Source organism: Bos mutus, chromosome 13 (genome assembly GCF_027580195.1).
Source record: "Bos mutus isolate GX-2022 chromosome 13, NWIPB_WYAK_1.1, whole genome shotgun sequence".
NCBI classification, from domain to species: Eukaryota; Metazoa; Chordata; class Mammalia; order Artiodactyla; family Bovidae; genus Bos; species Bos mutus.
Genome location: NC_091629.1, coordinates 56,953,980 through 56,977,094, shown reverse-complemented (window position 1 = coordinate 56,977,094; position 23,115 = coordinate 56,953,980). Strand labels below are relative to the sequence as shown.

Sequence of the window (23,115 nt, the reverse complement as noted above, 5' to 3'; positions counted from 1 at the left end):
TATAGTTGATTTACAACAGTGTGTTAATTTCTGCCATATAGCGCAGTGATTCAGTTATATGTACACATGCATTCTTTTTCATATTCTTTTCCATTATGGTCCATCACAGAATATTGAATATAGTTCCCTATGCCACAGTAGGACCTTGTTGTTTATCCACTCTATATACAATAGTTTGCATCTGCTAATCGCAAACTCCCCCCACATCCCTCCCTCACCCTGCCTGCTGCCTTGACAACGGTGAGTTTATTCTCTACGTCTGTGAGTCTGTTTCTGTTTCATGGATAACTTTATTTTTTGTCATATTTTAGATTCCACACATAAGTGATATCATATGGTATTTGTCTTTCTCTTTCTGACTTACTTCAGTTCAGTTCAGTTCAGTCACTCAGTTGTGTCCGACTCTTTGCAACCCCATAAATTGCAGCATGCCAGGCCTCTCTGTCCATCACCATCTCACGGAGTTCACTCAGACTCAAGTCCATCGAGTCAGTGATGCCATCCAGCCATCTCATCCTCTGTCATCCCCTTCTCCTCCTGCCCCCAACCCCTCCCAGCATCAGAGGAGTCTTTTCCAATGAGTCAAGTCTTCACATGAGGTGGCCAAAGTATTGGAGTTTCAGCTTTAGCATCATTCCTTCCAAAGAACACCCAGGGCTGATCTCCTTCAGAATGGACTGGTTGGATCTCCTTGCAGGCCAAGGGACTCTCAAGAGTCTTCTCCAACACCACAGTTCAAAACCATCAATTCTTCGGCGCTCAGCTTTCTTCACAGTCCAACTCTCACATCCATACATGACCACTGGAAAAACCATAGCCTTGACTAGACGAACCTTTGTTGGCAAAGTAATATCTCTGCTTTTGAATATGCTATCTAGGTTGGTCATAACTTTCCTTCCAAGAAGTAAGCGTCTTTTAATTTCCTGGCTGCAATCACCATCTGCAGTGATTTTAGAGCCCCCCAAAATAAAGTTTGACACTGTTTCTACTCTTTCCCCATCTATTTCCTATGAAGTGATGGGACCAGCTGCCACTTACGGAGTGATAATTTCTAGCTTCATCAATGTTGCCTCAAATGACATTATTTCATTCTTTTTATGGCTGAGTAGTATTTCCTTGTGCATATGTACCACATCTTCTTTATCCATTCATTTGTCGATGGACATTTAGGTTGTGAAAAGCAACCTATCTTGTGAGGATAATATTAATAACAGCAAACATTTGTTAGGTATTTAGTGTCTTCTGAGCCATTTTACAGGCTTCCCCAGGTGGTGCTAGTGGTTAAGAACCTGCTTGCCAATGCACGTAGAGGTAACAGACCCAATGCAGACTTCCCTGGGTTGGGAAGACCCCCTGGAGGTGGACACGGCAACCCGCTCCAGTGTTCTTGCCTGGAGAATCCCATGGACAGAGGAGCCTGGTGGGCTATGGTCCATAGGGTCACAAAGAGTCAGACATGACTGAAGTGACTTAGCATGCATGCACAAGTCTTTTTACACCATTAACTCACTTAATCCTCATCCAGCCATATAAGGTAGATACTATTATCCTTGAAACTGAGAATCCTTGGGAGGGATATTCAAGAGGGAGGGGACATATGTATACCTATGGCTGATCCATGTTGATATTTGGCAGAAAACAACAAAATTCTGTAAATCAATTATCCTTCAATTAAAAAACAAATAAATTAGAAAAAAACCCTGAGAATCCTTTGAGATAGGTGCTTTTACAGACAAAGAATTTGTGACTTAGAGAAATTAACAGATAGTCCAAAGCCACACAGCTTGTGAGGGTCAGACCTAGGATCTGAACACAAATCTAATTCCATAACTATCTACCCTACACAGTGAAGGCATGGATCTGTACATTATTATGAAACTGTTTCTTAATTTGAAAACCTACAGTGGTTCTTTACTGGGAATGAGAGTCAGATTTGTCCGAGGAGATTTTAAAAAGAATGCAAGTGCTGGAGCCTCCTCCCAGGACAATCTGGTAGGTTGGGGAGGGGGTGGGATTCCGGAATCTGTTCCCATTTTTACGTATCACAGGTGATTTTTACGTGTACCAGCCCTTGGGAGGAACCACTGTAGGGAGGCGTATGGATGAACAGTTGCTACACTTGGAACAGCTTGCTAGGACACAGCAGCCAGCCGCCCAGCCTTAGAACAGGATTATGCCGATTTGCTGGGCATTTAAACTACAAAGGGTTTTGAACTCAGAGTCCTCTGGCTTCCAGTTGGAGATGCTCTTTCCTCTCCCCTGGAGAGCGGAGGTGGAAAGAAACACGCGGTTTTCCAGGGTTGGTCAGAAGTGGCAACAGCAGAGTTCTACAGGGGCAGCATTGAGATGGTCTCAGCAGTGAACTGGGCGACCAGGCTGTCAGGCAACCTGCGGGGCAGGGGGCTGGGGTGAGTTAAAACCCAGATGAGACAGTCTTTATCTGCTGCTTTTTGCTGCATGTCTGCTTGGCAAAGAGCTCCGAGGCTGGGTGTTTCTATCCGGGGGTAAAATGTGGGCCGAGAAGGGTTCTTTAAGGCAGGGGACTGTGAAGAAGGAAGGAACCAAGTGGTAATAAGAACCAGGATCAGCTAAGGGTGAAGGGAGAGAGGCTTGTCTATCCATTTCTTAAACAAGGATACATCTTTGGTGGTGACTTGGTCTTCACAACCCAGATAATCACGATGATGTGATCACTGACCTAGAGCCAGACATCCTGGAATGTGAAGTCAAGTGGGCCTTGGAAAGCATCACTACGAACAAAGCTAGTGGAGGTGATGGAATTCCAGTTGAGCTATTCCAAATCCTGAAAGATGATGCTGTGAAAGTGCTGCACTCAATATGCCAGCAAATTTGGAAAACTCAGCAGTGGCCCCAGGACTGGAAAAGGTCAGTTTTCATTCCAATCCCAAAGAAAGGCAATGCCAAAGAATGCTCAAACTACCGCACAATTGCACTCATCTCACACGCTAGTAAAGTAATGCTCAAAATTCTCCAAGCCAGGCTTCAGCAATATGTGAACCGTGAACTTCCTGATGTTCAAGCTGGTGTTAGAAAAGGCAGAGGAACCAGAGATCAAATTGCCAACATCCGCTGGATCATGGAAAAAGTAAGAGAGTTCCAGAAAAACATCTATTTCTGCTTTATTGACTATGCCAAAGCCTTTGACTGTGTGGATCACAAGAAACTGTGGGAAATTCTTCAAGAGATGGGAATACCAGACCACCTGAACTGCCTCTTGAGAAATTTGTATGCAGGTCAGGAAGCAACAGTTAGAACTGGACATGGAACAACAGACTGGTTCCAAATAGGAAAAGGAGTTCGTCAAGGCTGTATATTGTCACCCTGTTTATTTAACTTATATGCAGAGTACATCATGAGAAACGCTGGACTGGAAGAAACACAAGCTGGAATCAAGATTGCTGGGAGAAATCTCAATAACCTCAGATATGCAGATGACACCACCCTTATGGCAGAAAGTGAAGAGGAAATAAAAAGCCTCTTGATGAAAGTGAAAGTGGAGAGTGAAAAGTTTGGCTTAAAGCTCAACATTCAGAAAACAAAGATCATGGCATCTGGTCCCATCACTTCATGGGAAATAGATGGGGAAACAGTGGAAACAGTGTCAGACGTTATTTGGGGGGGCTCTAAAATCACTGCAGATGGTGACTGCAGCCATGAAATTAAGAGACGCTTACTCTTTGGAAGGAAAGTTATGACCAACCTAGATAGCATATTCAAAAGCAGAGACATTACTTTGCCAACAAAGGTTCGTCTAGTCAAGGCTATGGTTTTTCCTATGGTCATGTATGGATGTGAGAGTTGGACCGTGAAGAAGGCTGAGCGCTGAAGAATTGATGGTTTTGAACTGTGGTGTTGGAGAAGACTCTTGAGAGTCCCTTGGCCTGCAAGGAGATCCAACCAGTCCATTCTGAAGGAGATCAGCCCTGGGATTTCTTTGGAAGGAATGATGCTAAAGCTGAAACTCCAGTATTTTGGCCACCTCATGTGAAGAGTTGACTCACTGGAAAAGACTCTGATGCTGGGAGGGATTGGGGGCAAGAGGAGAAGGGGACGACAGAGGATGAGATGGCTGGATGGCATTACTGACTTGATGGACGTGAGTCTGAGTGAACTCCGGGATTTGGTGATGGACAGGGAGGCCTGGCGTGCTGCGATTCATGGGGTCGCAAAGAGTCGGACACGACTGAGCGACTGATCTGATCTGATCTGATCTGAAGTGGCCTAAGTCATCGTGGGTTTCAGAGTATGACAGATAAGTTTGGAGTCAGATAATAATAGTTGAATGTTCTCAAATGCCTTCTGGGCTTTTTTTTTTGGTGATTTCTATCCTCCTCACTGCCACCCCCACCCCCCCATCTCTCACACACACAGACACACATACGCACAGCTTCCTGTGCTTGCTGGCTCCTCTCTTTCACAGAATTACTGTGCTCCTATTAACCCTGGGTTCAGCTGGGATTTCCATTTTTAAAAAATAAAACCCTAAATCTGTTATTTATTTATTAGTTTTGGCTGCACTGGGTCTTTGTCACTGCTTGAGGGCTTTCCCCTAGTTGCGGTGAACGGGCTTCTCATTGCGGTAGCTTCTCTTGTTGCGGACCGTGGGCTCTAGGCGCTCAGGCCCAGTAGCTGTGGTGCATGGGCTTAGTTGCTCCAGGGCATGTGGGATCTTCCACAACCAGGGATCAAACCTGTGTCTCCTGCGCTGGCAGGCGGATTCTTAACCACTGGACCACCAGGGAAATCTGAAATTTCCATCCCTAGGTCTTGGCCACTGTCTCTCATCATGGAGATTTATTTGTCCCTTTTCCTGGAGTTCGGTGGGAACCTGAGGGCTGGTCAGTCCCTTTGCTGTTGACCTTGCCCTAGGAGCTTTCTGAAATCTGGCCTCCCAGGCTCTCAGGAGAGCACAGCAAGAGAGAGCTTGGAAAGAGAATTAAAAAAAAACAAAAACATGATCGTTGAGTATTTCTAAGACGATCTCCTGGCGATACAACCAGTCCTGCTGTGTCTTGGAACTAGAGAGCAGAGGGTGGGCTCCTCGCCCTTGAGAAGAGAGAAACGGAGTGATCCAGATGATGCTTCTTGAACCGGGCTCTTCCCAGGGGTTTTCCCAGGGTGCGGGGGCAGGGCGGGAATTGGGTTGTGTCAGACTTAGATTCACTTTATCTAACCCCACTCTGTTTGCAGAACTTCACCTTTCTTCCCGAGTTCCCTCCTCCGCTTTCAAAAGCATATGTGACCCCATGCCCGTTCCTTTCTCTTTAGGTCACCAGATTCCTTTATGGGGTTGGCAGCGATGCTCTGATAGCCCCGGGTCCTGTCGGGGCATGTGAGTGGCGCTGGGGCTGAGGTTCGCCAGCTTCTACACTCAGGGGGATTTGAATGTGTTTCAGGACTGGGTCTTCCTCTCCCCTCCCTGCTGGACACTCAAGGGACCGGGAAGGTGGAAGGGAGCTCTTCTTTACCCAAGAGAAGAAAAGCCGCCCGATCCGCCCTCCAGGGCTACCCACACTTGGTTTCAGCTTCCCTTCCTCATCCCTCCAGCCACTCCCCGAGTCTGAAGCGCCAGCCCAGTTTGAAACACCCCTCCCGCTTTGAAGGAGGCTGGGCCGGGCCGGCGGGGGGGGGTTATTTTGGGAGCAGCCTCTGAGATCCAATGGCCTTGTTAGGGCAACACTGACCTTTCCATCCCAGGAGGAGGGTAGGATTGGAGGGGGGCGGGGCAGGGCGCGGAATCACAGCCCGGCACACCCAGGGGGGTGGAGGAGAAGGGGGCCAGCCGGCTGCCGGGAATTCAGCCTCTGGGCTGGGAGCTGTCACAGAGGAAAAGTTCTCCTTTTTGAAGACAGACTGGGGACCCCTCCACCCCACCCTTCCCATTGCACTTCTTAAAGAGATCACAGCACTTTTTCCTTTGACTCCATGGGAGCCAGGTTGGGGACACTCCGTGGAGACTTCAAACCTTTCCTTTCCACTTCCTCCTCGGCTGGCAGCCTTCCTCTGGCCGACTGAGTGGGGGCCTCCCAGGCATGGCACTGACCGCCCGACCCAGTGCTGACTTGGCTCCTGGGTTCCTGCAGCCTCGGGTGGCATCTCGCTTCCCTCCTCCCGGGGCGCGGTGAGTCAGGGGGGCGCCCAGCCCTGAGCTGCTTGGAGAGAGTTGCTGGCACCCCCTCTCCCCATCACCTTCTCCCCCAAAGCTGGAGAACGGTGAGGAGGTCCGGGGCTACGATGAGATGAGCGGGGGTCGCTTTGACTTTGATGATGGCGGGGCATACTGTGGGGGCTGGGAGGGGGGCAAGGCCCATGGGCACGGCCTATGCACGGGCCCCAAGGGCCAGGGGGAATACTCGGGCTCTTGGAACTTTGGCTTTGAAGTGGCGGGTGTCTACACCTGGCCCAGCGGAAACACCTTCGAGGGATACTGGAGCCAGGGCAAACGGCATGGGCTGGGCATAGAGACCAAGGGACGCTGGCTCTACAAGGGCGAGTGGACACACGGCTTCAAGGGCCGCTACGGGACCCGGCAGAGCAGCAGCAGCGGTGCCAAGTATGAGGGCACTTGGAACAACGGCCTGCAGGACGGCTATGGCACCGAGACCTACGCGGATGGAGGTGAGCCTGGCCTGCAGCCTGCAGACCTGGGGAGGGGCCAGATGGGGTGAGGAAGGTGGTGCAGAGTGGGGCAGGAGGAGCCAGGATATGATTTGCTGTGTGGCATTGGGCAAGCAGCTCCACCTCTCTCTGCATCCATTTCATTGACAGGAAAAGTGAGGCTAATAACGGAGCTGTCGAGAAAATTGGCAGACATGCTTGGTACAAGGCCTGCCATAGAAACACACATTCAAGACACATTCAATAAGACACCACTGCGACTGTGGCAGGCTAGGTGTACAAAGAGCTCTGGAATATGCTCCAGAAGAACTGGTGTCTAATGTCAATTTTGCTATGAAAATTATTTTCAGCCAGTAGATCCTGAAGTGTTCGTTCATTCATTCATCAATCCACCCCCGCACCCACTCATGCATTTACCCATCCATCCATCCACCCACTCAGCCATCCATCCACTCATCCATCCATCCATTCACTCATCCATTCATCCATCTATCCATCCATCTACTCATCCATCCATCCATCTATCCACCCAAGCATACTTTTGTTCAGTGAATATTTCTGTAGTACCACATTCACCAGGCATTGTAAAAAGGGTTAGAGGTAGAGAGAAGTAGGGTAGAGTCCATGGGTTCAAAGATATGCTTGCAGACAAACACTTATATGCAAGTACTCATAGTGTGCCGTGGCAGTAAAGGGAAGTTAGGTCTGAGGAGGTCATTGGAGGCTTTAGAGGAGGTGACATCGGAACTGCATCTTGATGGGAAGATTGTGTTTGTGAGGCTTGTAGACAGTGGTCTCAGGTATAGGACAGGCTCCTGACTGGGTTACCTACTGCTGGCTATCTGGTGAGGGCTCAACCTCCAATGTACCTGGATGTTAATAGGTTGTTAACAGAGTTTTCGTGGCACAATGGCTGGCTGGAATTGGACTAAATCTGGCTTCACATTTCCTAATTTGGTGACCTTGAGCTGTTTGCGGAACCTCTGCAATTCAGTGCGATTCAGGTGTTTATACTGGTCACTGCACAGAGCACTGGGGGTGAGCAGAGAGCAAACCTCACATGTTCCAGTTACCAAGTGGAGATGGTCCCCGCAGGCTTGCTGGGCATCAATGAGCCAGGCAAAGTGGTGCAAATATGCATGTGCAGAAAGTTCCTCCCCTTCCCTACCCTATTCCTCCTCCCCACACAGTGTGTGTTTGTGTGTGGGGAGCATGGATATGAGTCACAGGGGCAAGCAATATTTCTGGGAAACTACAGGCTGATGTCCCAGTATGTCTAAAATAGGGAAAACCCATTCATTCCTTCATAGAGTACCAATGATGTGTCAGGCGCCCTCCCGCAGCAAGTCCCAGGGTCCGAGGCAGTGAGCAAGCAAAGTCCTCAGGAAGCTCCCTGTCTAGTGAAGAAAACAGAAATAAACAGGAAAACAAACACAGATGCAATTTCCAAAAGTTACCTGTGTTACGGAAAAACTAGCAGAGAGGGAAGAGGGTAATTTTTTTTTTTGGAGGGCGGGTGTCTGAGTACTAAGGTAGGGAGGACGGGAGAAGGAAGGAAAACCCCAGGCAGAGGGAATGAGATTGAAGAGGCTCTGAGGCGGGACTGGGCTTGGCACGTACGAGGAACAGCAAGAACGCCGGGGCAGTGGGAGAGGCGTGAATGAGGGGCACAGGCTGGGCTGCCGGGGCTGCTGCTGGAGATGTGGGCGGGCCAGGGCACGAAGGTTTGCAGGGCCCTGGGTTTTAGCCTAGGTGTGTCCAGGAGCCCTCCAGGCTAGGTCATCGGGAGGTCTGCCCCTCTGGTTTGTCAGAAGCCCATATTCTCCTCTCGAAAGAGACAGCCCCACATCCAGGGGGTCTGGAAACCTCAGAGATCCTCTCCCCCAAGCACAACCCTCCAAAATTAGACGTGGCCACTGCTTCGGAAAATCTCTCTAATCAACCTGTCATCAGTTTTCCCAGGGGTTGTTAAGGACCTGCCCTTTGCCCCATCCTGGGTAGCACTGAGGGGAATGTGGACAAATAAGATCCTGGGATTAGGGACGGCTGGGAGCCGGGCAGCCTTGGATCACCACCCTGCCCCTATCGTATTCTCTTGTCTCTTGGAGCTTCAGTTTCCTCATCCCTAAGATGGATTTATGCTAACCTCTCCTAAGCTTTCTCATGGGATGAATGTGCAGTTGCCATTATTACTATTAACTATCACTAATTCATCCAGTAAATATTTATTGAGTGATTATTAGGAAGCCAGCACTGGGTGGGCGGTGGTGGGGGATGGGGAGAGTGTAGAACTGAACAGGATGGGAGAGGTCACCCCGCCTTCCAGGGAATGTAACAAAAAATTGTGTTGGGTGCCAAGCAGGGACATGCTGGGGGCTAAGCGAGCAAGAAGCGGGTGGCTAATGAGACTGAGGCACTCAGGGAGGCCTTCTGGAGGAGGTGACAAGTGGGGCTCTGAAGTACAAAGTCAGCCAGGTGACAGCGGTGAGGACGCTTGCTCCGGGTGGTGAGAACACTGTACAAAGACTGAAGTCCAAAGCTTGCTGTCCAGCGGAGATCAAGCGGAGATTTGTGTCTCATTCTCAGTTTTGAGAAGCATTGATCCAAGTGATAACACGTCTGCTTTCCTCCATTCCCTGGCTTACCTTGCGGTCTGGTGTTACAGGTGTCTGCCTGCTCCAAACCAAAGAGTAGCTTTCCAAACTGGAGCTGTCCACCCATTTGGCCAAATCAACTTAGTGGGTCATGACCTGCATTTTAAAAGAAAGGAAAGTATAGAACAGAACAGAATAGAAAATATCAGAGTGTTTCATAGAGAATGAGATTAAAGTATTGATTCCTGAAATGTTTGTTCAGTTGGAGATTATATATCTATATTTTGTGTATCGAAACATCTGTTTATGTGTATATCATGATTCAAATGTATTTTTTGTTGCAGATCACAGTCAAAAAATAGGAATATTACTTTTGTAAAGTGACTTGACCTGACATCTTCATGGCTGCCCCAGTCATTCCTAAACGCACAGACCTTCCCTCTGCCCCTCTGCTTGTTGCTTTGGCTGGAAGTTCCAATTCTCTGGTAGGAAGGGGAAGGTAGTCCAGGCAGAGGAGTCTTCCAAACCCTGCCCTAAGCCTCCTGGCACCCCTCCCCCATCTATAGCCCCACATTCCTCCCCTGGCCATATATAGCAAAGCTAAAAATAGCTGCTGACTTAAAGCCCAAAGCCAGCACACCCAGCCCTTAAGTAGTAATCCACAGCTGCATGGCTGCCTGGCGGTTCCCACCCGAGACCAACAGACTGTAGGACTTGAAGGGCCACTAGTGATCTTGGTTTTCCTCTGATCTTGACCTGGGCCTGAGCCTAGGATTCCAAGGCCCACGAATGGCCTGAAACTGCAGGACTCTGTGCGTGGACTCTCTGTGTTTTTCTGGGAGATATTTCCTGCAAGAGCCATCAGATTCTACAAGTAATCTGGTGCTCAAATAAATTCCAGGACCATGGATCTAATTCAATAATCCCCTCCCCAAAATGTGCAGCAGGAAAAACAAGCCCAAGGTTGACTTTTTTTTCCTCCTAAAGCTAATAATAGTTAACATTTTTGGAGTACTGAACGATGTGCTTGGTCCTCATCTGGGCACATGGCAAGCATTGTGTTACTTAAACTTTCACTATAACCCTTACAGGGAAGTATTATTATTATTACCCCTATTTTATAGACAAGGACACTGAGATCGACAGTCCTCTAACTGATAAGAGGCCGAGATGGAATTTGATCATCATAAGTGACAATTAAATATTTTATACTGTAAATCAGCATTTTAACAAATGATAAACAACTACACAAAATAATCAAGACTGGCTACATAGTTTAGGGACACGGTGCACAACAAAAATGCGGGGCCCCTTTTTCAAAATTAAGAATTTCAAGATGGTGACATCAGAGCCTTAAACCAAGGTCAGGGCCCTTCTGAGCTCAGAGTCTTGTGTGAGTGTACAGGTTGAATGCCCATGAAGTTGGCCTTATTAAGACCAAGTAGCAACAACTGTCTTCTCCACTATTTGTTGAATCTTTACCAGTTTTTATTTTTTGGCTCCATTGGGTCTTAGTTGTGGCACTCGGGCTTAGTTGCCCCAAGGCTTGTGGGTTCTTAGTTCCCCAACCAGGGATAGAACCTGTGTCTCCTGCATTGGGAGGTGGATTGGTAACCACTGGACCACCAGGGAAGTCCCGAATCTCTATTAGTTTTTACCAGACTCCGTGACAGTAGTAATAACCATCTCTACCATTTATGGAGTCTTTACTAGTCTTTATCAGACTATGTGCTAAGAATCATACATGTCTTATATTATTGAGGCTTCTTAATTCTCTCTTCTACTACACTGCTGCTAAGTCGCTTCAGTTGTGTCCGACTCGGTGCGACCCCATAGACGGCAGCCCACCAGGCTCCCCCGTCCCTGGGATTCTCCAGGCAACAACACTGGAGTGGGTTGCCATTTCCTTCTCCAATGCAGGAAAGTGAAGAGTGAAAGTGAAGTCACTCAGTCATGTCTGACTTTTAGTGACCCCATGGGCTGCAGCCCACCAGGCTCCTCCGTCCATGAGATTTTCCAGGCAAGAGTACTGGAGTGGGGTGCCATTGCCTTCTCAGTGGCTTTCAAATTTTTATAATTATAACCCACTTTAACATATGTATTTTCTATTATAATTCAATGCATACATATAAAAATGTAAAACTGAAACAAGTCATTATGAAGTAATATTTCTCTCCCTGTATGTTATACTTGCTATTTTCTTGTATGTGATCTTATTGATAGAATTGGGCTTCCCTGGTGGCTCAGCTGGTAAAGAATCCACCTGCAATGTGGGAGACCTGGGTTTGATCCCTGGGTTGGGAAGATCCCCTGGAGAAGAGAAAGGGTACCCACTTCAGTAATTCTGGCCTAGAGAATTCCATGGACTGGATAGTCCATGGGATCACAAAGAGGCATCATGACTGAGCGACTTTCAATTGATAGAAATGTTATTTTCTCTTTTTGAGAGAATTAAATGATGCATTGTTATACATTAAATACTTAGAACAGAATTAGGCCTGTGGTTAGTGCTTTGATTATTACATGCTGAAGTGATGATATTTTTATGTGTAAGTATGACAACTGGGTCAAAAAGGGAACCTTCTATGCTCTGGGTACAGATTTCTTTGTTTTTCCCAATGCTGACGGCTTCAGCTCATTTTAGCCTAAGTGAACATGGGAGCTAAATGAACTTTCCAAGCTAGAGCCCTAAGCAGCTCAGCTGGTAAAGAATCCGATGCAATGCAGGAGACCTGGCTTCAATCTCTGGGTGGAGAAGATCCTCTGGAGGAGGGCATGGTAACCCACTCCAGTATTCCTGCCTGGAGAATCCCCATGGACAGAGGAGCCTGGTGGGTTACAGTCCATGGGGTCGCAAAGAGTCAGACACGGCTGAATGACTAAGCACAGCACAGAGCCCTGAGTAATATCTGCTGTCACATGACCTGGGTCTGTGACATGTGTTCCTTGAAGAAACTTAACTTTCATATTTCTTTCTATATTCGCTCCCCAAAGGAATATCATTTTTATTGATCTAGGTGTCTATCTTTGTGCCGATATCATGATAGCATGGTTACTGGAACTTTAAAATAAGTTTTTATTTATTTTTGTTGTAAAATTTTTTTTGGGTATAGTTGATTTACAAAGTTGTGTTAGTTTCAGGCGTACAGCAAAGTGAATCTGTTATACACCCACTCTCTTCTAGATTCTCTTCCCACACAGGCATAGAGTATTGAGCAGAGATCCCTGTGCGATGTAGTAGGCCTCTCTTAGTTATCTGTTTGGTATTCAGTAGTGCATATGTGTCAATCCCAATCTCCCATAAAACAAGTTTTTCAATCAGAGTAAATCCTCCGACTTCTCTTGTTCAAGACTTTTCGGGTTATTCTAGATTATTTCCATTTCTGCGTACATTATAAAATCAGCTTGTCAATTTCTACCAAAAAGGCCTGATGGAAATTTGATTAAAAACACATTTGATGGATCGTGAGGAAGTATATTCAGCACAACGTCACAAGAACCAAAGGCAATTTGTAAAGAAGTTATTATGTTAACTTTTCACTAGAGAATTTGAGAGACTCATCCAAACAGATCTGTGCAAACTGTTGATCTTATTGCTTTTTTAAAAAAACTATTTAATTATTATTTTTGGCTATGCTGGGTCTTCGTTGCTGCGCATAGGCTTTCTCTAGTTGTGGCGAGTGGGGGCTACTCTTTGTTGCAGTGCCTGGATTCTCAGGGCTTCTCATTGTGGTGCCTTCTCTTGTTGCGAAGCACGGGCTCTAGACGTGCGGGCTTCAGTAGCTGCAGCTCGTGAGCTCTAAAGCATTGGCTCCGTAGTTGTGGCACCCAGGCTTAGTTACTCCAAGGCAGCTGGGATCTTCCTGGACCAGGGATCAAACCCATGTTCCCTGCATTGGCAGACAGACTGATAACCACTAGATCACCAGGGAAGTCTTTTGTTGCTTTTAAATTCTTTTTTTCTATTTTTTGGATCCTAGTTAGTTTTCTGACAATTGGATGCATTGTTCATACTGATGCATTCATTACATTCCTTTTATTCTGTCAGTTCAGTTCAGTTTATTCCCTCAGTCGTGTCTGAGTCTTTGCGACCCCATGGACTGCAGCACGCCAGGCCTCCCTGTCCATCACCAACTCCTGGAGTTTACTCAAACTCATGTCCATTGAGTTAGTGATGCCATCCAACCATCTCATCCTCTGTCGTGGCCTTCTCCTCCTGCCCTCAATCTTTCCCAGCATCAGGGTCTTTTCAAATGAGTCAGCTCTTCGAATCAGGTGGCCAAAGTATTGGAGTTTCAGCTTCAACATCAGTCCTTCCAATGAACACCCAGGACTGATCTCTTTTAGGATGGACTGGTTGGATCTCCTTGCAGTCCAAGGGACTCTCAAGAGTGATTATGAGTAAAATAGTTAGAGAAAAATGCATTTGATTTTTACATCAATTTGGAGGGAGTGGACATCTAAACAGCAGTGAGCCTTCCAATCCATGGACATGGTATATATCCTTTCTTACTTACGTCTTCTTTAATTTCACTCAACAATGTTTTAGCATTTTCAGTGTCTTGCACTTTTTTAAAAAGTAAAATTAATAAGTATTTTATTTCTTATGATATTATAAATGGCATTTAAAATTTCCTTTTTCCTATTGTTCATTGCTAGGTTATAGACATAAAATTACTTTTGTACATTAGCCTTCAGTCCTTTTACATTACTAAATTAATTTCTTAGTTTTGGTGGGATTTTTTGGGGTTTTTTCCTTCAGATTTAAAAGGAACGTCTTTTAGTTTAAAAATTCTTGATCGCTGTTAAAGCTTAAGTGTAGAAGACCTAAGAGAATCTGATGGGACTAAAGGCATGTGTTACTTAAGCACTTGGGGCTTCAAGTGGCCAGATCTGAGTCCAAGTCCAGGTGGAGCCACCTCTTCATTTTACACACGTGGGCATATCGTGTGGCCTCTTTTATCTTCCATTTCCTTTTTTTCCACCAAGGCTGTCAAAATCTCCCTCAAAATATGACTGAAACAATGAAACGAGATAATCCATGAAAAGGGCTTAGCGTGATGCCTGGCTCAGAGGAAGGGCTGAAACGTACACCTTCTTTTCCGAGTTTCCTTCGCAGACCAAAGGGCGAACTAATTCAGGATGGTCTGAACCACAGCTGCCTCTGGGGAAAATATCAAAACCCAGCTTTTGACTTTGGAGCACTTAAGCAGACAAGCCTTTGACTTGCTTAGCTCTGCGCTGGGTCCTGCCAGTGCAGGTGGAAGCCACGTCAGGTGGATTCCACTGCAAATGTAGAATCAGCATAATTGAACCTCATCTTGAAAATCTCACATCCCAGTTCACAGCCAGGGGTCAGCGTGACAGGCAGCTGGGCTACTGTGATGGCAGCTTCTTGGCATTTATCTGGGCCCCCAGGGGAGCAGAGCGGACCCTGAGTAAGACAGGGAAGTGAACGTCATTAGTCCTCCTCTCTGCAGCTTTGTTCTCTCGGATGCATGTGTCCAGCTGGCCAAATCTCCCCAGACGTGCCCCTGTCCAAGGCCAGGCCCTTGGCATTCATCGAGCTGGCATGTTTCCAGTGCCTGCTAATTCCGTGTCCCCAGCAGCTGTTCCCTGGACCAGCCCTGGCTGCCACACCTTTGTGAGGAATGTCCAGTCTCATTTTCTAAGGGCCCTGGTTGAGGGCAGAGTGTGGGGTGAGGGAGACAGGCTTGCTTCCTGCCCTAGACCTAGTTCTCTCCTATCCCTTCCCAAGCTGGAGCCACAGAGTAGGTGGGTTAAGTCTGGTCACGACTGATTCCCCTACTCACTCCTGCATAGCTGGAAGTCTAATGGCCCAGACCTGCCTGGCAGAATCCATAGGGCGACCCAGGGACAGTAGGAACTCCAGAAGCCCCTCCCCCCTGGCAAGGAGTGAGCACCTCGTGCCTGGAAGCATTCAAGCATATGACGTGCTGCTGACCACTGTTTGAACTGTGTGGAGTGGGGGCCACCCCAAGGCCTGACGGTGGCCCACAGCTCTGTGTTTCAAGCACCATATTTCTCTTTCTTTTATTTGTAATACAACTTGAATCCTTTATGTATATCATCTTAACAAAGTGATCAAACTTCACATTGCTGATGACAGGACAACCTGGCAACAGGGCCCCTTGGTGGGATGTACAGAGAAGGCTGTCACTTCCCCTGTGTAATATTCCTGTGGGGCAAGTGTGGAGAGAGGGCTGTTCATGCAGAGCCTAGGAGGCCGTGGTAAGAATCTGGCTTTGATCCTGAGAATAATGGGGGCTATAAAAGTGACATGGTTTGGGATGGACAGGTACACTCTGGTATATTTAAAATGGATAACCAGTAAGGTCTCACTGTATAGCAGAGAGAACTCTGCTTAGTGTTATGTGGCAGCCTGGATGGGAGAAGAGTTTGGGGTAGAAGGGATACATGTACACGTATGGCCAAGTCCTTCTGCTGTCCACTGAAAACTATCAGAACATGGTTAATTGGTTATACTCCAATATAATATAAAAAGTTAAAAAAATTTTTTTAAGTAATATGAGGGAATTTCCTGGTGGTCTAAAGGTTAGGACTCTGATTCCACTGCAGGGGGCACTGATTCCATCTCTGATCAGGGAACTAAGATTCCTGCATGCCTCATGACCAAAAAAAAAAAAACAAAAATGACTTGCTCTGCTTTTGTTTAAAGGGATTGCTTTGTGTTGGGAGACTGGGGGAGGAGACGGTGCAGAAAGGTAGAAGAATGGAGATCGATTAGAATCATTTATTGCAATGATACAGTTCAGATGCCATGATGCTTTGGACCAGCCTCTTGGGGCAGCAGAGGTGGGGAAAAGTGGTTGAACTCTGTGTCAACCACAGAGTTTGAAGGTGGAGCTGATAGATTGGCCTCATGGATTGCAGAGAGGGTGTGTGGAGAGAAAGAGGAGTCAGGGAAGGTTTCAAGGCCTGAGCTGCAAAGGATGGCATTGCCCTGAGCTGAGATGGGATGAGGATTCAAAGAGGTAAGGTCAGGAGCTCAGTGTTGGATACTGAGGGTGAGGAATGCCTGTTACACAAGCCACGTGGATGTAAGGGTTGTGTGCAAGCCTGCACACGGACAGGGGCCTCGGAGCGACCAGTGGGGCGTCTGAACCCAGACCCTCTCCCCTTGATCCCTTTGCGTCCCCCACCCTCAATTATTCCTGGCTTCCTAGGCCTTCAGCATGGCCGAACTGACCCAGGACCTGGCAAAGTTGCTTTCCTCCAGGCTCCAGGATTGTCAGCATCCAGGCGGTGTCACTTGATTAATCCCCTGACTCCTGTGCAAGCTAGGAGAGCAGCCTCTATGTGTGGGGGTGGTGGAACCCTGCAGGTTACCGGGACCTGTTATATACACCCACTGCAAACCAATCCTGATCCCAGGAGCTGGTCGCCCATGCTCTCAGTCCCTCCACTTTGGGTCCCCTGGTGGTAATCTTGGAAAGTGGAAGACAGCGGAGCTTTGATGGGAGGGAGCATTTGGAGGCCATGGGAAGAGACACTGGTGCCACCTTGCAGGTGAGCCAAAGAGCAAGGCCTTGGGATGGTTACAGCAAAAACGGAATGTTGTCTATACAGTCACCCAAAGGGACTGTTCAGTGAATCCATGAGACCATGCCAGGAAGGACTAAAACCATTAAAAAGACAGAGTTCCAGTGGTTAAGACTCCATGCTTCCACTGCAAGGGGTGTGGGTTGGATCCCTGGTCCAGGGAACATAATCCCACATGCCAAGTGGTATAACCCTCTGAAAAAAATAGAAGTGAAACTATACTTCAATAAAAACTTTTTTTTTTTTAGAGAGAGAGGGGAGGAAAAAAGAGACAGATTCACCTATATTCATACAGAAAGGAATCTAAAGCATTTTAATCAAACAAGAGCAACTGGACGAATATTTATTGAGTGCCTACTGTGTGGGGGGCAGTGTTCTCATTGAGAGGGAGAGTGGTAGCGTGGGGAACAGCTAATCTTTTAGTCTGCTTGTGCTATGTATAGGCTTGTAAATAAGCAGAAGAAATCCTGGAAGGACCAAAATTGTTAACAGTGATTACTCCTGGGGAGACAGTACAGAGAATTTTTTTTAATAATTAAAGAATATGTATTTATCTATTTGGCTGTGCCAAGTCTTAGTTGCAGCATTTGAGATCTAGTTCCCTGACCAGGAATCGAACCTGGGCCCTCTACATTGGGAGTGCAGAGTCTTAGCCACTGGACCACCGGGAAAGTCCCAGTACAAAATTTTTTAGTTTAAATACTCCTCAATTGTTTGAATTTTATGCAGTCTACCTGTGCAACTTTGTGATATTTTCAGAAGTGCCTTCCCTTCAACAGATGAACAACACTTATGCTAAGAAGCCTTCAGGTACGAAAAGACTTTGGGAGCTCTAAGCAGAGCCCCCCAGAATCTAGGCTCAGATCCTAGATAGTTTCCCTTTGTTCCACCCCACTCTGGGGTAGGCTGCTCTTCAAGGCAAGGCAGGAGTGAAAGGGCAAGCCAGGCAGGTGATCTGTTCTTTAGTCCCAGCTGAGCCACTGCCTGGCTGTGTGACCTTGGGCAGGTCCCTCTACATATCTGTGCCTGAATTTCCTCTCCTGCATAATGAGGGGCTGAACCACACTTACTCCTAGAGGTAAGTCAATTTCTCTTATGTGCAACATCAGCTACTTGACTGTGGCTTCTTGGAGACGCAGTGAAGGGAGACAGCATGGCCATGTTAGGAGTCAGCGTCATGATCGATTAGCAGTGTCTGCTGTGGACACAGGATGGATGGGAAATAGGTAGCCCACATGATAGGTGACTTGTTGCCTTGGACTAGATGCTCTTCAAGCTGTGCCCTTCTTGGAACTGAAATAACGTCACTTACCCCTGCACTGAGGTCATCTATGACCACATGGTGCATGTGCAGATAGCAGGAACATGCAGTTAGTATTGGCTACAGGGCTGCCACTAGCTCCTACTGACGCATGACAGCCCATTGTTAAGTTTTCAGGAATGTTGCAAACTGGCTGTTTAACTGTTGGTAGCTTGATTGGCCATGGGAGGAATATTTAGATGACAGAAATTGGTTAACACTGTGAATGAGGGTAGGGCTTCCCAGGTGGCGCTAGCGGTAAAGAAACTGCCTGCCTGTGCAGGAGATGTAAAAGATGCAGGTTCGATCCCTGGGTTGGGAAGATGGAGCCTGGTGGGCTACAGTCCATAGCGTTGCAAAGAGTTGGACATGACTAAAGTGACTTGGCATGCATGCACACACATGAATCAAAGTTGTTTTTCCAAGGAGCTGTTTTACCAGCATGCCATGAACACTGCACTAATTAATATGAAATGCCCTTGTCTCCTTCTCACCCAGATTTAGGTGACCAACCCTCCTGATCTGCCTGGGAACTGTCCTGTTCTGGCTTTAGTACTGAAAGTAGTAAAGTTTCTTGGGAAACTCCTCGATCTCGGGCAAATGGGGAAGACTGGTCACCCTGCAATCTTTTCCTAAGAAGTGAAGGGAGCCAACATCTGTTGAGAGTCTGAGGTCTCTGCTAGATAACTCATACTTTACTCACAGCAACCCTGAAAAGAAGCTGGCTCTGCCCTTGCTGGGTGGAGATACATTCAAAGAGAACTTGTCCAAGGCCAAGTACTCATGCACTCAATTGACAGTATCTGCTGAATGCCTAGGGCAGAAGGCGATGGCACCCCACCCCAGTACTCTTGCCTGGAAAATCCCATGGACGGAGGAGCCTGGTGCGCTGCAGTCCATGGGGTTGCTAGGAGTCGGACATGACTGAGCGATTTCACTTTCACTTTTCACTTTGATGCATTGGAGAAGGAAATGGCAACCCACTCCAGTATTCTTGCCTGGAGAATCCCAGGGACAGGGGAGCCTGGTGGGCTGCCGTCTATGGGGTCACACAGAGTTGTACACTACTGACGTGACTTAGCAGCAGCAGCAGCAGCTGAATGCCTTCTATGGGCCAGTCATCACACTGAGGGTTGGAGATGCTGTGATGAGCAAGGCAGTCTTGGTCCCTGCCCTCAGAGCACACATTCTAACAGCAGAGACCAGCATCAGACAGTTATTTAATTACAACATGGTATTTGTAATTTGAAGGATAAGTTAGAAGGGTTTATGAGCTGATGATGGGTGAACCTAATCTGGTTGGGTAATCAGAGAAGGCTTCCTGGAGGAAGTGATATCAGCCTTGATGCTAAGATCTGAAGGATGGGTGACCGGAGGACCACACTTTTGTGCCAGGCAAAAGGAATATCGAGGACTTCCCTGGTGGTCCAACGGTTAAGAATCCACCTGGCAATGCAGGGGACACGGGTCTGACTCCTGGTCTGAGAAGATTCCACATGCCCTGGGGCAGCTAAGCCCAAGAGCCAAAACTACCAGGGCCCACACTCTAGAGCCTGCATGCTACAACTGCTAAAGCCCATGTGCCTAGAGCCCCTGCTCCACCACGAGAGAAGCCATTGCAATGAGAAGCCTGCGCACCGCAACTAGAGAGTAGCGGCCCCCGTCACAGCTAGAGAAAGCCCACACAACAGCAAAAATAAATACTGTTTTTATAATAAAAGGAATATTGAGTGTAAAGTCTTGGAGGTGGGAGCAGAGCATTTGTGTTCGAGAAAAGTGGGAGCACAGAGACTCAGAGGAAGAATGGCGTATATGAGACAAGGGTTGGCAGGACCCAGGCCATGAGGGTTTCCTGGGTCACCACGAGGAGTTTGAATTTCATTCTTACAGGGGAGGCTGTGGGACACCATCAGACATCCCTCAGGACCAGGGTCCTCATTCCCCTATTTGCCGGGAGTGTGGGCTGCTGATGGCTCATAGCTGGGCACTGCCTTCTGACAAAAGGAGGCACCGCCCTCTGGGGTTAACCCATAGTTAATGAGCTGATGCTCGAGTACAAAGCCTCCTTGTTTCAATTTCAAACGACTCTGAAGGTCACACCAGCTCCAGTGACCCCATGGGGTCTGTTCAGCTTCCTCCACTTATGGAAACCTGCTTCCCCCCTTACAGGTGTTTGTCCTGAGAGTCCCCCTCCCGCCAAAATCACCCACATGCAGTCTCAGCCTCAGAATCTGTTTCCTAGGGGACAATCCTTCCTCAAGGCACTGGGAAGCCATCAAAAACCAGGTTTTATGTGATCAGATCTGCATCTTAGAAGGGAGAGGACTCTGGTGGCAGCGAAGGGTGGATTGAAGTGGGTATCCCGGGAGGCAGAGACTAGGGAAGATGCTATTATCTCTCCAGGAGAACTGGTGCAGCCGGACTAGGTGGATGGGATGGAGATGAAGAGAAGGGTGTTTTGGGGTATTAAAGAGAGATTCAGAGTCAGGTTTGTTTCTGAAGCCCAAGCAATTTCCATTATTCTTTGCTGCTCCTAGAGATGCCTCAGGCTTGCTTGACTTGCTCTTGCTGGGACACAGGGTCCACGGTCATTACCAAGGTGGGTTAGACCTAAGCTGGGATGGGTCCCCTCTACTCAAGAGCATCTATGTGGGTGTCCATGGTGTGGGCATGTGTGTTCACCATAATGTGCATACCTGGTTTGCCTGGTCTGATTTGGGGGTGCTTGGACAAGAGCTATGACCATTGGACTTCCTGGTCCTCACTCCCCTACCTGTCATGTATACGCATGCCAAGTTGCTTTAGTCGTGTCCGACTCTTTGCAACCCTAGGGGCTGTAGACCCCCAGGCTCCTCTGTCCATGGGATTTCCCAGGCAAAAATACTGGAGTGGGTTGCCATTTCCTACTCCAGGGGATCTTCGCGACCCAGGGATTGAACCCACATCTCTTATGTCTCCTGCATTGGCAGGCAGGTTCTTTACCACTCACGCCACCTGGGAAGCCCCAAGAGTTGTCTTCCTTTGAGCCTTGAGAAGAACTTGGTGTGTGTGTGCCAAGTTGCTTCAGTCATGTCTGACCCATCTGAATCTGTTGATGAGGCTTTCACCGTCCTGCCCAAAGATCTTGAGTTAACTCCTAAATAGAGGACCTGGGGAAAAGGATCAGGGAACACTGTTGGACAAAACAGACAAGATATTGACAAGATAGCAGCTCTTAGTGGTATGAAGTGATGAGTGTTTGGAGGAAGGAGGTGGCCTGGGTAGTTTTCTGAAGCAGGTGGCTTTGAAAATGGGCTTTAGTGGATTTGGAAGACAAAACTGAGAAAGTGAGCTGGGACCAGGTCATGCAGACACACTGGACTGTCAGTTGAGGACTTTCATGGACAGTGGGGACCCCCAGAGAGGAGCCTGTCCTGATTCCTTCCTCTCCATCTCTCGTCAGTCCGTTAGGGACACTGATATTTGGATCTCAGACAGTTTCCTAGAAATAGGCAGGTGTCACTGGCCAGAGGGAATGGTTTTCTCAGTGTCTAGTCTGTATTTGGCAGAGAAGGCAATGGCACCCCACTCCAGTACTCTTGCCTGGAAAATCCCATGGACAGAGGATCCTGGTGGGCTTCAGTCCATGGGGTCGCACAGAGTCGGACACGACTGAAGCGACTTAGCAGCAGCAGCAGCAGCAGCAGTCTGTATTTGGAGGCAGAATTCATGGTCTGATCCACATATCTCTTCTCTGTCTCAAAGTGGACTCTGTGTCTTCTAGACTCCCCGAGGGTTTCTCTCTCTCTCTTTTTTTTAATCACACTTTTATTTTCTTTATATACTTTTAAAAATTTTATTTTTTATTGAAGGATAATTGCTTTACATCCCTGTGGGTTTCTGAATAGTTGTACTTCTTTAGGGCTGAGATTTGGGTGAAGGCTTCTGAACCTTTAACTTGTAAAGGGTGTTCTCAGGTTCTTAGAGGTGCCGAGGAGGCACTGGTCTGGTTACTCAGCTGTGATCTCCAACAACTGCCACACTAGTATGATCATGAGCAAGTCATTTACATTTTTTATTTCAATTTTCCCAGCTGTAAAATTAGAATGATTAGACCTGTATCTCTTAGGATATTTTTTTCTGTCTGTAAGTAACAGAAAGCGCTAACTTCCAAATGACCTAAAACTAACACTTCCCAATAGAAATATAATGTGGGCTCCAAATGTAATTTAAAATTTTCTAGTAGCCACATTTTAAAATGTGAAATCAATTTTAATCACATATTTTTTAAAAATTGGTGGAAAATTGCTTTACAATTACACATCTTCTATTTAACTTGTTATCCCCAAAAGTATCATTTCTACATGTAATCAATATATAGTTATTAGTGAGATAGTTTACATTTTTTTCTGTACTAAATATTTTCAATCCAGTGCTCAATAACCACATGCAGCTAGTAGCTACCATTATTGGGCAGCACAGATCTTTTTTAATAAGAATATTTCTGATTGCACATAACAACACTCCAGAGGTAGGGAAGTCTCAGGATCAGTTAATTTGAAGGTGCAATAGCACCAGCAAGAACCCAGACTCCTGCTATCTTTTTGCTCTGCCATCCACAGAGTGTGGGTTTTGCTCTCAGCTAGTTACCCTCTGGCCACTGCTCCAGGAGTCATGTCCACATTCAACAACATCCAGCAGAAAAAGAGGGTATGTTTCTCCACATGTATCTCTTTATAAGAGCTATGAAACCTCTCTTGTCTCCCTTGCCCCACCCCACTAGCCAACTTACCCTCAAGTCTCAAGGTCAGATTTCATCACACGCTCACGTCTAATCCAATCACTGGCAAGCTGGATAGACTTTAATGCTTGACTTAGAGCAATCAGGATTTGCCCCTGGATTGAGAATCTTTCTCAGAGACACGTGGGAGGAATAGTGAAGAATTAAGAAAAATTCTTGAAGAATAATTCTTCTGGGGACTTCCCTGGTGGTCCAGTTGCTAAGACTCTGCGTTCCCA

General features: G+C 47.2%; 1 protein-coding gene and 1 non-coding gene across 4 annotated transcripts in view; one reads left to right on the top strand and one right to left on the bottom strand.

The window, feature by feature from the left end:
• Positions 1 to 5,774: 5,774 nt before the first annotated feature.
• Positions 5,775 to 23,115, top strand: part of JPH2 (junctophilin 2) — a 74,744-nt gene continuing 57,403 nt past the window's right edge. For 2 of the 3 annotated variants that reach the window (XR_011466601.1, XM_070381772.1), the window contains exon 1: positions 5,777 to 6,639. Coding sequence is in view for 1 of the 3 variants with exons in the window: in XM_070381772.1 (XP_070237873.1) it covers positions 6,261 to 6,639 (379 nt within the window). In the remaining 2 variants the exon portion in view is untranslated. Of the gene's footprint in view, positions 6,640 to 23,115 lie in introns of all 3 variants that reach the window. The other variant, XR_011466602.1, reaches the window with a different exon arrangement.
• On the bottom strand, positions 17,416 to 17,488 carry TRNAG-CCC (transfer RNA glycine (anticodon CCC)). The gene has a single exon. It is a non-coding gene; the product is annotated as a tRNA-Gly (tRNA).